The sequence below is a fragment of the Limanda limanda genome, chromosome 12 (assembly GCF_963576545.1).
Source record: "Limanda limanda chromosome 12, fLimLim1.1, whole genome shotgun sequence".
Taxonomy (NCBI): Eukaryota; Metazoa; Chordata; class Actinopteri; order Pleuronectiformes; family Pleuronectidae; genus Limanda; species Limanda limanda.
The window spans coordinates 25,219,375-25,233,418 of NC_083647.1; the positions used below are offsets into that span (position 1 = coordinate 25,219,375).

The 14,044-nt window shown below is 41.8% G+C and overlaps 1 protein-coding gene, 1 non-coding gene and 1 pseudogene across 2 annotated transcripts; 1 reads left to right on the plus strand and 2 right to left on the minus strand.

The window, feature by feature from the left end:
- Positions 1-868: 868 nt before the first annotated feature.
- LOC133016118 (zinc-binding protein A33-like) lies at positions 869-2,224 on the minus strand (the record flags this gene model as incomplete). The annotated part of the gene is made up of 1 exon (XM_061083445.1): positions 869-2,224. A coding segment is annotated over exon 1 (1,356 nt), but the record flags the coding sequence as incomplete, so codon positions are not given.
- Positions 2,225-7,315: 5,091 nt separating this feature from the next.
- On the plus strand, positions 7,316-7,479 carry LOC133017042 (U1 spliceosomal RNA). The gene has a single exon (XR_009682385.1). It is a non-coding gene; the product is annotated as a U1 spliceosomal RNA (small nuclear RNA).
- Positions 7,480-11,464: 3,985 nt separating this feature from the next.
- LOC133015071 (nuclear factor 7, brain-like) lies at positions 11,465-13,635 on the minus strand (annotated as a pseudogene).
- Positions 13,636-14,044: the final 409 nt, after the last annotated feature.

Consider the following 14,044-nt stretch of genomic DNA (forward strand, 5'->3'; position numbering starts at 1 on the left):
GTGACCACTAGGGGTTGGAAGCTGTGTCCAGGGGCCGGTTCACACAGAGGTGTGAAGTGGAAGCAACCTGGGACACTGAGTTCTGGAAGCTCATCTTTGTCTCCAGAACAAAGAAGACATGTGGTCTCAGGCTTTGTCTTCACATGTCGGCCCAACTATTGTTCATAACTATTAGCTCCCAACATGTAAATAAGTAATAATTCATGAATAAACGTTTATATAACTCAATTTAAAAACCTGAAATTATCTGAGTGTTAAATCCTACTTAATGACAGATAATGTTATATTTACATTACAACTTAAAAAAGATCAGAACTCTGTTTCTGTTTCATAGTTTTTATTATTTTGATCACAATATTAAAAACAAATCAGTAGGCTGCTGTTGAATAAACACTTTTACAAACAGAATCATTTCGCTTCATCACATCAAACAGACAAATGTTCATATATGTTGGATTATTTCATATGTGAACAGACTTTGTGATTAAACATGAATCATGTCTCATGTGTGAGTTTTAATAAAGTTTGTTGAATGTGAACAATGATTAGCTGTTATTCATAAATGTGTTTTTATGTGGATCTTCATCAGTTTGCTCAACTTCATGGATCCACACAAAATCTAAATGATAGAAAACATTTTCCATGAAAGTAAATAACAAACCAAAGATAAAGATCAGAAAATAATCAAATCTGTTTACACACGTGGAAAAGTCGACAGGAGAAATAAAAATGAGTGAGAAGTAAAAGGAGAAATAAACAAATCTTTAGAATAACGAGTTTAACATTTAAATTCAGCAGATTTCTCTTGAAGAAATAAACATGATGAATAAAATCTTCATCTCTAACTGCTCTGATCCAGCGTCACAGAGACTTTCACAGGTAACAGCTTCAAGGAATCTATTATGTTAAAGAATGGAAACATCTTCTGAGTGAAAGTGTGTGTGAAGGTGTGAAAGTGTTTGTTAGTATCAGGATCAGAGAACGACAGTTCTCCTCTGTTCCAGTCCAGTTTCACTCTGATCCTCTGGATCTTCTGCACAGAGAGAACAGATAATCCTGATGGTGACGCTGCTGTGTATTTACCTTCACGGAACACTATTCCCACAAATCCAGACAGATCTTTTCCCTTCCTCTGGACAGGCTCTGCTGACACACCCACTGTCCAGCTGATACTGTCTCCAACCAGGACGTCCCAGCTGTGAGTCCCTGAGTTAAAACCCTCAGATCCCAGGACTGAGGCGTATCGATCAAACCTCTCTGGATTGTCAGGAAGCTTCTGTCTCGCTCCTCCTCTCAAACTGGTCAGATCTTCAGACAGGACGAGTACTGGATGAGCAGAGTTTGGGTCCAGAACCACAGGACTGTAGGATGCCAGGTCTTTCATCTTGCTCCAGATGTTGAATCTCAGGTTGCCCAGATGTTTGGCCTGGTCTATCAGAGCTCCTGAGGCCAGCTGTGGATCATCCAGCAGGGGGCGCTGCTGGACTCGTTCCACTGCAGCCTTGTAGTTGAGCAGGAATAAGACATCTTCAGCTCCCAGCTCGTCCTCTGTGGTTCTGATTGTGTCTGAAAGAGCCGTTATGTCTCTGCTCAGAGCCTCAATCTTCTCCTTCATCATCCGACTCTTCTGCTCCTCTTCCTCCCTCAGTGCAGCCATCCTGGTCTCCTCTTCCTCCTCCAGAAACTGATGAAGCTTTTTAAACTGCTCCTTGATCTGCGTCTCTGTGAGTCCGGCCTGGACCTTAATGTGTTCTGCTGTTTGTTCAAACTCTACTTTAACACGTTCTAAACTCTGTAACTTCTTCTTCAAGGGCTCCAGAGTTTCCTGAAGCTGCTTCTTGTGTTGTTGTGCAGCTTCATCGATGGGTCTGAATCTGTGGTCGGTGTGTTTTTCTGAATCTCTGCAGATCACACACACTGGCTGCTGATGGTCCAGACAGAAGAGTCTGAGTTTCTCTGAGTGCAGACTGCAGAGAGCATGTGAAGAGCTCTGATCTCTCTCCAGTAAGAAGGCCTCACACAGGTTCTTCAACACCAGGTTACAAGGTGGTTTACGCTTTGAAGATCTACTCTTACAAAGTGGACACAATTTTTCTTCTTTGTCTTTCCACCAGCTCTTCACACAGTCTTTACAGAAGCTGTGGCTACATGACAGAAGAACAGGATCTCTGAAGACATCATGGCAGACGGGACAGCAGAGATCTTCGTCTAATCTGGAAGCCATTGAGTCTCCAGGTGAAGCTGAAAACAGACAGTCAGTCAGTCACAGCTCCATGAACTTCACTGAGGTTTACTTCCTGTCTGAGTCGAGGTGTTTGTTAAACTCACGGTCAGTGTGTGGAGGGTCGGCAGGTTGTAGTTTGACTCTTCTCTCCTGTAGCTGGACTCACTCAGGACGTTTGGTCTAGTTTGGTTTAGTTTGGTTTGGAAGGTGAATGTGATCGTCTGGTTTTCAGCTTGGTCTCTTACGGGAGGAGCAGATGTTTCCTGGTTTCTCAGGTGTGTCAGGAGAGGGAGGAGCTTGAGATGCTGGATGATTAAACCTGTAAAACCTGAATCAAATGTACAAGCGGCTCTGCTGCCAGTGAAAACTCTGCACCTCCCTTATGGACTGAACTCTAACACTTTAACTCTTAACTGCCTGATTCATCTGCCTGTGCAATATCAACAGTTCATGTGCAATACATTCACTGCACATATCTTTACTGTCTTTACACTGTATACACTAGTTTAATTACAATCATATAATTCTATATTTTTATATATTGAAGTATGACCTTGTGTCACTGTGAAGTATTTTCTTTTTTGTACATTAAAAGGTTATTTCCTGTGCTTTGACTAGAACGTGAAAGTTAAACTTTGATTAATTCGCTCACACCTTCACACGCACTTTGTCTCTCACGTATCCTCACACACACACACACACACACACATACACCAATCTGCATCTTCTTACAACACATAAACAAACTCATGCAGTTGGACCCGAACCCCGATTTACACAATGCAATTCAAAACTTTACGTTAACCCTGAAACAGCCAAATATCCCAAGAGGTTTCCCTGATATGGTGAATGAACGACGGTGGCAGTTCTTGTACGATGCCAGGTGGATCCCCCTACAGCGCCCCCTTCAGGCAGCCTCTCCAACAGGGTTAATTTACGTCCACTGTGCCAATGAGCTATATGAGACAAAAATATTTAATGTTAACCATCATTTTTCAGACGTGTAAAATATCAGAATTCCTGTATCGTGAGAAGAAGAGAGAAGACATTTCTCTCTTCTCCAGAAATAACATCTTGAGTTTGTTTATTTCTTTACTTTACCAAAGATATCTTCACTTTCTCTCCTCACTGTCATGGACACTCGTGCACACAGAGCTGGTTTCCTGCCAGCGAAGCAGCAGCAGCCGTCTGGGTTTGATTCTGTTTCTCCGGTGTTAGTCGGTTGAACTCGGTGAAGCCACCAGACACCAAGACTCACTGGAACTCTTAATGAGTCTCTGAGGACCGGCCAGCGGAGCGTCGGCCAGGAAAACCTGTTTTAAAAGCTCTGATTTTATCCCTGCTGCTCGGCCGCTGCCCTTCCAGACACGCCAACACTGCAACCTGCATCAGGCCTCACCACCTGCCAGAGCGTGCTGCCGTCTCATCCCTCCATCCCTCCATCCATCCCTCCATCCATCCCTCCATCCATCCATTCCTCCATCCATCCCTCCATCCCTCCATCCATCCATTCCTCCATCCCTCTCTGCCCCAAACCCTGAACCTGGAGGCAGGGCTCATGACCTATACTGCAGCCAGCCACCAGGGGGCATTCTAGAGACTTTGGCCTCATATTTGGGGAGATTACAGCTTTAATACTGTGTGATTAGCAGGGAGTACTGTGCAGGTGTAGGTGGGCGGGCAGTGTCCTCGAGATCTCAGACAGGCTCCACCCCCCCAATCATCCTTTTATTTTTATATATATATATGTCATAAGATGGTGAATGGCACAAAGCTGCTTATTAACGGCTAAAGTTTCACTGGTTTGAGCAGCTCCCAGATAAAATCTAAAATAAAAGTTTCACGCTGTCCATCAAACGAAGGATTTCAAGGTTTTAAAGCTGCGATAAAACTTGTGGAGGTGACGGAGAAGCTTCCAGGACGTTCTCCATCATCGTGGTCTCCCGCTGACACAGGATCCTGCGACCACAGGGGCTGGGTGGCCTACTGAGGTCAGAGGTCACCGCCAGCCGGGGAAACGGATCTGGATTCCTGTTTGGTCTGGATGGGAGTCAGACCCGGAGTCTCTCTCTCTCTCTCTCTCCTACAGGGAGCTCAGTGTAGCTCGCCCACTAGCTGGGCACAAAGAGCTTGGACTGGGAGGAACCGCTCTGCAGCTCCCAGCTGCTGTTTCCACTCGTCTGAGACGTTCCACATCGGGATGCACGGCCAAAAGGATGTGGACGCCCAAACATGGGCATCAGGCGGCTCCTTCAGCAGCGTGCACGAGAGCTTTAGTGACACACATCACTGACGACGGGCCATCAGGTCTCAGTCACAGTCAGGGTCTGAGGTCTGAGGTCTGAGGAAGTTCTCTGACACCAAACTGGAAAAACTCATCTCACATTCAAACAGGAAAGTGTCTCACACAAGTCGTCCAAACACATTCAAGCAGGTTTCACACGTGAACTCTGTAAAATCAGGTCAGAGTTTGTGTTTCATATTTGAAGAAGCAGCAGGAGACTGACGTCTTTTTTCATCCTGTGATATTTGTTTTCTCCCAGTTTCAAGTCCGTCGTGTGGTGTCGTCAACACTTTGACTTTTCAGGACATTTCCATTCTCCCATGTTCTCACTCAAACATTTGGCCCACAGTGCACGTCTGAAAGCAGCTTTAGAGAAACACTAATAATATATAATATATATAATAATATGTACTTATTCACAGAAATGTGACCGAAAACCATCCAACAGTATCACTTACAAGTACATTGAAATGTGTCAGTATGGACGGAAAGTATAATATAATAATAAAAATACATAATATACTTGTCTTATACGTCTTAAGACTTGAAAAGAGTGAACTTATCCTTTAAATAAGGAGCCGCTGTTCTAACTGCAGATATTTTAGTCATAAAAGATTTCATAAAGTGCGTAAAACCACTTTTTATGGTTTGTTTTCATTACTCGGCTCAGGAGTGTGTGTGTGTGTGGGGGGAGTGGATGGATTCAGTTCTTCTGTCATCATCATCTCACCTGAGAAGGTGACCTCTGACCTCTGACCTGACCTCTCCACACAAGCAGAGAAATGAACTGATTTGATTTTCAAGTGCACGTCCATCACTCAGGATAATGACGTCACAGAGTGAGAGGATCCAATGATAAGCTTTCACACACTGACATCTAGTGGCCATTAGTTTATTTAATTTTTTTTGTCCTTTATATGTGGAAAACATGTTGTGTTGGTTGAACAATGCAATGGGTTAATAAATGAAACTGTTAGAAGTCTCGAGACAATGGTCAGAGTTAAGTTTATTTAATTGATTTAATGCAATAATAAGTATTTAACAAACTCAGAGCATCTGAGTAATTCCATTATTTCAAAGTGATCAGTTGGATTTCCAGATGATTCTCTGTAAATGAGACGATTCATTTCCATAAAAGCTTCATCGATGGATACGATGAACAGAAACAAATGAATGTGGGAAATGTAATTGGCGATAATTACATCCAGAGGAAGAATCTTAACATTTCATAAACGATTAAACGATGTAAAACTGATGTGGGAACTTTAACTCATTGTTTCTGGTCTTGCTATAAACTTCAAAGATATTGGGCTGAAGTTATAAGTGAAATAGAGAGAATTTTTCATATTAATATAGGAATGGACCCCATATCCCTGATTCTAGGTCTCCCAAGTGACTGTTTAAAAACAGCAGTCAACAAAAGATTGTATAATATTTTAACATTTGCAGCTAGGAAAAATATTCTTGTGCAGTGGATTAGTGACAAGGTCCCTTCTGTCTGTGGTTGGCGCAAAATAATTTTTGAATTGATCCCTTTAGAATATCTCACCAACATCATACATCACAGTGTAGATCAGTTCTACAGAGTGTGGCGCCCATTTTTGGATTATATCGGTCTAGACCTTTCTTCCACCCTATTAAAAGGACTGCTGTGGATTTGAATGACATTTGTGCACTGTGAGATTCATCACCTCTTGTATCATGCCATATGTTTATCCCTTATGTAAGAGCTGTCATGTATGTTTTGTGCTTGTCTTGTAGACACTGTTTGTTTGTTGAATAGAAACAAAAAACTGCAATAAAAACAATGAAAAAAAAAAAAAAAAAACTCTCAGGTGAGAAGAACAACTTCCAGAAACATTTATTGACGGTGACACTTTGCTCACTCGTGTCGCTCTTCGTGTTGTGTTGAAGTCGTTCGGGTTGAAGACGAGGGAAACACGAGCTTTTACGTTAACTGACGTTAATTGATGATGCGCGCTGTCAAACCGGAAATACTGTAAAGGGGAGCTAGCTGTAGCCTAGCATCTCGTAGCTGATCAGACACTGGCGTTGAAACAGCTGTGTAATGTTATTTAGCCATTATTTAACTTCCAATAGTTGATGACAGCGAATAAAAGCCTCATTTAGAGGAGAACATGAAAAGATATTCGGTGGGTCAACCTTTCGGTATCATGTATCCCTTAATGCTCAACTAGTGTCTTGTTATACAACCTATGCGGATTTGTACAATATTTTGACTTCCACACTTCCAAATAATGTTGTAATGACTGTGTGCATCCACCAGCAGGCGCCATCGCTTCTTTTGTGTTGTCTTAGGATACGTCACTTTACGTTGTTTCTCTTATAGTAGACGGGTGAAAGTAAAACTGCCACTGTAAACGTCACCACTATTTAGGTTGTAGTTATTAGAGGTTAAGTTTGTATATTAGATTATTTATGGCGACGCTGAACGAAGTGGTTTATGTGAAAACAGTGTTTCCGGTAGTGACGTGCCATGTGAGGCGTACAGCGCCGTCCAAAACTCTGAGACCACTTCCTCCTTCACTTGAACGGGGAAGTGGTCTCACTCTTTTGGATCCTACTGTAACACAATACCGCAAAGCATTGTGGGGGTCAAACTGAAATCACTAAACGCTCAAATAATACGTTTAGATTTGAATGTTTTTTAGTTTTATTCCTACCACTGACTCTTGATATCGAATCGGTTCGATCATTGATGTTTACCACTTTGCTTATTTTTGTGCAACCATGAGTCTAAGTAGTGTGTGGCTGAATGGTTTTGCTCCACGAGACGTGTACAACTCATACTTACCTGGCAAGGGAGATACCATGATCAAGAAGGTGGTTCACCCAGGGCGAGGTATAGCCATTGCACTTCGGCTGTATTGACCCCTGCGAATTCCCCAAATGTGGGAATCTCGATTGCATAATTTCTGGTAGTGGGGGACTGCGTTCGCGCTCTCCCCTGATGAAAATGTTAAATATCAAATCTTAAAAACTACTGATATCACAGCGTACACAGATTTTGAATTGAATTAGTTACAGCTAACAAAGCAGGCACCTTTTCTTTATTGAGAAGAAGAACACACATTATATAATGAAGGTATTTACAGGGGAGCTAATTTGTCTGATTATTCTGACACCACATGAATGCAATGCTTGTATGAATGGAAGTTATTACTGATTGCAGATTCAGATGTTTCAGTGTTAAAAATGTGCTGTCTTTATCTCCCATTTTTTCAAATTAATTCAATCAGTGATTTTAGTTACTAACAGTGGCTCACAAAATAAATTGGATACGTTTATTTCTGTAATACAAAGTATTGTTCCATGCAAATGAGAAATAAATATGATTATATGTGAAAAAAAAAAAAAAAAGTTTATTTAATTGATTTAATGCAATAATTATTATTTAACAAACTAAGAGTGTTTGAATAATTCCATTATTTCAAAGTGATCAGTTGGATTTCCAGATGATTCTCTGTAAATGAGACGATTCATTTCCATAAAAGCTTCATCGATGGATTAGATGAACAGAAACAAATGAATGTGAGAAACGTAATTGGTGATAATTACATCCAGAGGAAGAATCTTAACATTTCATAAACGATTACGTATCAACACAAAGAAAATAAGTGTCTTCATATACGTCCATAATGTGAAATGACAGAAAAGACAGAACCGCAGAGAGAAGCTGTCCACAGATTTATTACAGTTTGTTTGAAGCCACGTGATTAACAGCAGCGTCTGAGGACAACGTGTCCTCAGCTCGTCTTAGTTTCAGGCAGAACAGATAGAGACAGACAGAGAGAGAACAGAGAGAGAGAGACAGAGACAGACAGAGAGAGAGAGAGAGAGAGAGAGAGAGAGAGACAGACAGAGACAGACAGAGAGAGACAGAGACAGAGACAGAGACAGAGACAGAGACAGAGACAGAGACAGAGACAGAGACAGAGACAGAGACAGACAGAGAGAGAGAGAGAGAGAGAGAGAGAGAGAGAGACAGGGAGAGAGAGACAGATTTAAACAGACAGAGACAGAGAGAGAGAGAGAGAGAGAGAGAGAGAGAGAGAGACAGAGACAGAGACAGAGACAGAGACAGACAGACAGACAGACAGTGTCTGAGGACAACGTGTCCTCAGTTCGTCTTTGTTTCAAGCAGAACAGACAGAGACAGACAGACAGAGAGAGAGAGAGACAGAGACAGAGAACAGAGAGACAGAGACAGATAGAGAGAGAGACAGACAGAGAGATACAGAGACAGACAGACAGACAGACAGACAGACAGACAGACAGACAGACAGACAGACAGACAGACAGACAGACAGACAGACAGACAGACAGACAGACAGACAGACAGACAGACAGACAGACAGACAGACAGACAGACAGACAGACAGACAGACAGACAGACAGACAGACAGACAGACAGACAGAGCTGTGTGGTTTATAAAGCAGCAGACATCGTGTACATTCTTTAAACCTTTTTATGAGAAATCACATTGATAAAAACATTCATGACTTGATATAAATATGTTGAAGCCCTCATGGTGTAATTAAGGGCTGATGTTGTTAAAGGAAATATAAAAATTAACAGATTTTGTCCATCCAGCATCACATGGACGTTTTAAAGACAACATCTGGTTTTACATCATTTAAATTAAATCCTCTTTAGAAATCGTCTATCAGGATGTTTCCACTGCAGCAGCATCTGGATACTGTTAAATGAAAGTACTAAAAAAGTATTATATTAATTATTGAAAAATGAAAAAGCTGCAATAATCAACAGACAGATCATGTAAGTGTTCAACAAAACATGAGATTTAAACGTGGGAAACCTTACAGAAGGAAAAGGTTGAGATTCACCGGTAATCTGAACATTTCCCCATCAATACACACAAATAATGTACTTCCTGTTCAAAACAGGAAATGACAAATAAGTTTTAAAGAGAACAGACACCGCAGTTACCAAATATTAAACCAATTAGTGTTTTTAAAGAGGAACAGTAACTTTGACAAAGGACGTCTGTAGCACCAAAGCTCAAATGATCCTCAGGCACTGATGATGTTTTTACAGAACATGAATATGAGAGAAACACTGAAAGTCACAGATCAGCAGGAAGCAGCAGTGATGAGACGTCGTGGAAATAAAAGCTCATCTGTGTGGAGCCAAATCACGTCCTGTGTTTCTGTTTGTGCTTTTAACTTGAAGGGGTTGTGTGTGAGTGTGTGTGTGCCTGTGTGTATTCGTGTGTATGTGTGTGTACAGAGCGTTACACAGGTTTTCATATAGTGACGGTTACACTGTGAAGTGACATGCATCTCTACACACGACTGTTTGTGTCACGACTTCATGCAGAGTCAGCGAAGCTAAACAAGTCGTCACTGAACACGAGACACAGAGTGAGCTCCTGAACGTATTTACACTAAACATGGACTTTAAACAAAGGCCTGTACAGGTTATATAGAAATAAGGAACAAAATTATCCATCTGCTGTTCAGCTCCTTATCATTTAACCCTTTTTTCTTTTTGACCAGATTAGTTTAGTGACTTCCCTTTCACCATCTTGATCAAATCGTCATCTTATTTGATTTCTACGGATCTTTCTTTAAGACGACACCTCAGTGAGTCAAGAGGACTATTTAATAATTTAAAAGTTTAGAAAATGTTTGTTTAATTAGGTGTGAATCTTTGATGATTTATGATTTATGGAGAGATGACAGATGAGAGGAAAAACAAAACAGATGCTTCCAAACAGGAAGAGCATTTAGATGAGACATCTTCAGGCTGATAAGTTTAATTCGTGTTATGAATATAAAATGTTTACATGCTCCTATGTTCGATTTCCAAAAACTGTCCTTGGCTGCAGCTCCTCTTTTCAGCCTCTGTCTCAAACACTTGGACTCGTCTATGCTGCCGCTGCCGCTCGTCCACCGGGGACGAGTGGGTCACTAAATGGTTTGATTCCCATAAAGACACATAGATTTAACTTGAAATACGATTGTACCTCTCAGCGTAGTATTTACAAATACAAACATTTCACTTTTTCTGAAATCCATTTTCAGTTGTCAGCCTCCTCCTCCTCCTTAAAAAAGTTTCTTCCACGTTGTGAAAATACTTTAGAGCCTTTAACCCTAAATCTCTGCAAATATCATTCATATAAAAACACGTTCTTTAAGACCCCAATGAACCATGTCAACTGCGGTAAAATGGGCATAATATGTCTCCTTTAACTCTGCCTGATTCATCTGCCTGTGCAATATCAACGGTTCATGTGCAATACATTCACTGTTCATATTCTCTCACTGCGCATATCTTTACTGTCTTTACACTGTATACATTAGTTTAATTACATTCATATATTTCGATATTTTTATATATTGAAGTATGACCTGGGTCAGTGTGAAGTATTTTCTATTTTGTAGATTAAGAGGTGATTTCCTGTACTTTGACAAGAACGTGAAAGTTAAACCAAGCTCCGACTCTTCTTAAAATACATTCAAAGGAGATGAGCAGCTAATTAACGAACCAGTGAAGTCAAACAATCAAACTCTGCTGCGCTCGTTATAAACGCTGCCACAGTCAATTCACACACCTGCGTTAAAGGGAGATGTCCACCGCAGCGATCCACATGCAGCAGAGTCGAGGGACGCTCTGCTGAACCCGGTAGACTTTTCATGTTTCCTGCCGACCAGCTGGTCATGTGACCTCGACCCACGTCACAGGAGCCAGTCATCTCGATTCCCACAATCACATTAACAGAGTTCAACAGTACTGTGCATAGGCCTGGTGTGATCACCCCAGTTATGTTACCAGTTCATGAAAAGGGGGAAAGGTCCTTTTTGAGGTGCTGTTTAAAGTCCAGTTAACTGGTCTTGCTGGTTGTGGCTCCTGTTGTTGTGCATCTGCTGGTCAGACTTTGTGTCGTGGCCAGTTGCTTGTGCTGCAGTTCTTAGGCAGGCTCTCGTGTCGCTGCCTTCTGGAAGGTTTCAGCAGTCTGCTTCAGGCCGGCCTGCTTGGAGGTCCAAAGAGCTGCAGCAGGGAGAGGAACCTCCTCCTCCTGCAGAGGTCAGTAGAAAAGAGGGGGAACTGGGCTTTTATTGTCCTGGTGACCTCATGGGTCGGGGGGGGCACACAGTGACCACTAGGGGTTGGAAGCTGTGTCCAGGGGCAGGTTCACACCGAGGTGAGAAGTGGAAGCAACCTGGGAGACTGAGTTCTGGAAGCTCATCTTTGTCTCCAGAACAAAGAAGACATGTGGTCTCAGGCTTTGTCTTCACATGTCGGCCCAACTATTGTTCACAACTATTTGCTCCCAATATTTAAATAAGTAATAATTCATGAATAAACGTTTATATATAACTCAACCTAAAAACCTGAAACTTTCTGAGTGTTAAATCCTACTTAATGACAGATACTGTTATATTTACATTTCAACTTAAAAAAGGTCAGAACTCTGTTTCTGTTTCATAGTTTTTGTTATTTTGATCACAATATTAAAATCACATCACTAGGCTGCTGTTGAATAAACACTTTTACAGACAGAATCATTTTGGCTTCATCACATCAAACAGACAAATGTTCATATATGTTGGATTATTTCATATGTGAACAGACTTTATGTGATTAAACATGAATCATGTCTCATGTGTGAGTTTTAATAAAGTTTGTTGAATGTGAACAATGATCAGCTGTTATTGATAAATGTGTTTTTATGTGGATCTTCATCAGTTTGCTCGACTTCATGGATCCACACAAAATGTAAATGATAGAAAACATTTTCCATGAAAATAAAAAACAAAACAAAGAAAAAGATCAGAAAATAATTAGATCTTTTTACACACGTGGAAAAGTTGACAGTAGAAATAAAAATGAGTGAGAAGTAAAAGGAGAAATAAACAAAGCTTTAGAATAACGAGTTTAACATTTAAATTCAGAAGATTTCTCTTGAAGAAATAAACATGAATGTAAACATGATGAATAAAATCTTTATCTCTAACTGCTCTGATCCAGCGTCACAGAGACTTTCACAGGTAACAGCTTCAAGTGACCTGTAATGCTAAAGCATGGAAACATCTTCTGAGTGAAAGTGTGTGTGAAGCTGTGAATGTGTTTGTTAGTATCAGGATCAGTGAACGACAGTTCTCGTCTGTTCCAGTCCAGTTTCACTCTGATCCTCTGGATCTTCTGCACAGAGAGATCAGATGATCCTGATGGTGATGATGCTTTGTATTTACCTTCATAGAACCTTATTCTCCAGTATCCAGACAGTTTGTCTCCCTTCCTCTGGACAGGCTCTGCTCTTACACCCAGTGACCAGTAAGTACTGTCTCCAACCAGGACGTCCCAGCTGTGAGTCCCTGAGTTAAATCCCTCAGATCCCAGGACTAAGGTGAAATGATCAAACCTCTCTGGATTGTCAGGAAGCTTCTGTTTCTCTCCTCGTCTCAAACTGGTCAGATCTTCAGACAGGACGAGCCATGGATTAGCAGAGTTTGGGTTCAGAACCACAGGACTGTAGGAGACCACATCCTTAATCTTGTTTCAGATGTTGAAGCCCAGGTTGCCCAGATGTTTGGCCTCGTCTATCAGAGCTCCTGAGGCCAGCTGTGGATCATCCAGCAGGAGGCGCTGCTGGACTCGTTCCACTGCAGCCTTGTAGTTGAGCAGGAACGAGACATCTTCAGCTCTCAGCTCGTCCTCTGTGGTTCTGATTGTGTCTGAAAGAGCCGTTATGTCTCTGATCAGAGCCTCAATCTTCTCCTTCATTATCCGACTCTTCTGCTCCTCTTCCTCCCTCAGTGCAGCCACCCTGGCCTCCTCTTCCTCCTCCAGAAACCGATGAAGCTTTTTAAACTGCTCCTTGATCTTCGTCTCTGTGAGTCCGGCCTGGACCTTAATGTGTTCTGCTGTTTGTTCAAACTCTACTTTAACACGTTCAAAACTCTGTAACTTCTCCTTCAAGGGCTCCAGAGTTTCCTGAAGCTTCTTCTTGTGTTGTTGTGCAGCTTCATCGATGGGTCTGAATCTGTGGTCGGTGTGTTTTTCTGAATCTCTGCAGATCACACACACTGGCTGCTGATGGTCCAGACAGAAGAGTCTGAGTTTCTCTGAGTGCTGACTGCAGAGAGCAGGTGAAGAGCTCTGATCTCTCTCCAGTAAGAAGGCCTCACACAGGTTCTTCAACACCAGGTTACAAGGTGGTTTACGCTTTGAAGATCTACTCTTACAAAGTGGACACTCTTTTACTTCTTTGTCTCTCCACCAGCTCTCCACACAGCCTTTACAGAAGCTGTGGCTACATGACAGAATGACAGGATCTCTGAAGACATCATGGCAGACGGAACAGCAGAGATCCTCTTCTGATCTGGAAGCCATTGAGTCTCCAGGTGAAGCTGAAAACAGAAAGTCAGTCAGTCACAGCTCCATGAACTTCACTGAGGTTCACTTCCCCTCTGAGTCGAGGTGTTTGTTAAACTCACGGTCAGTGTGTGGAGCGTCGGCAGGTTGTATTTTGACTCTTCTCTCCTGT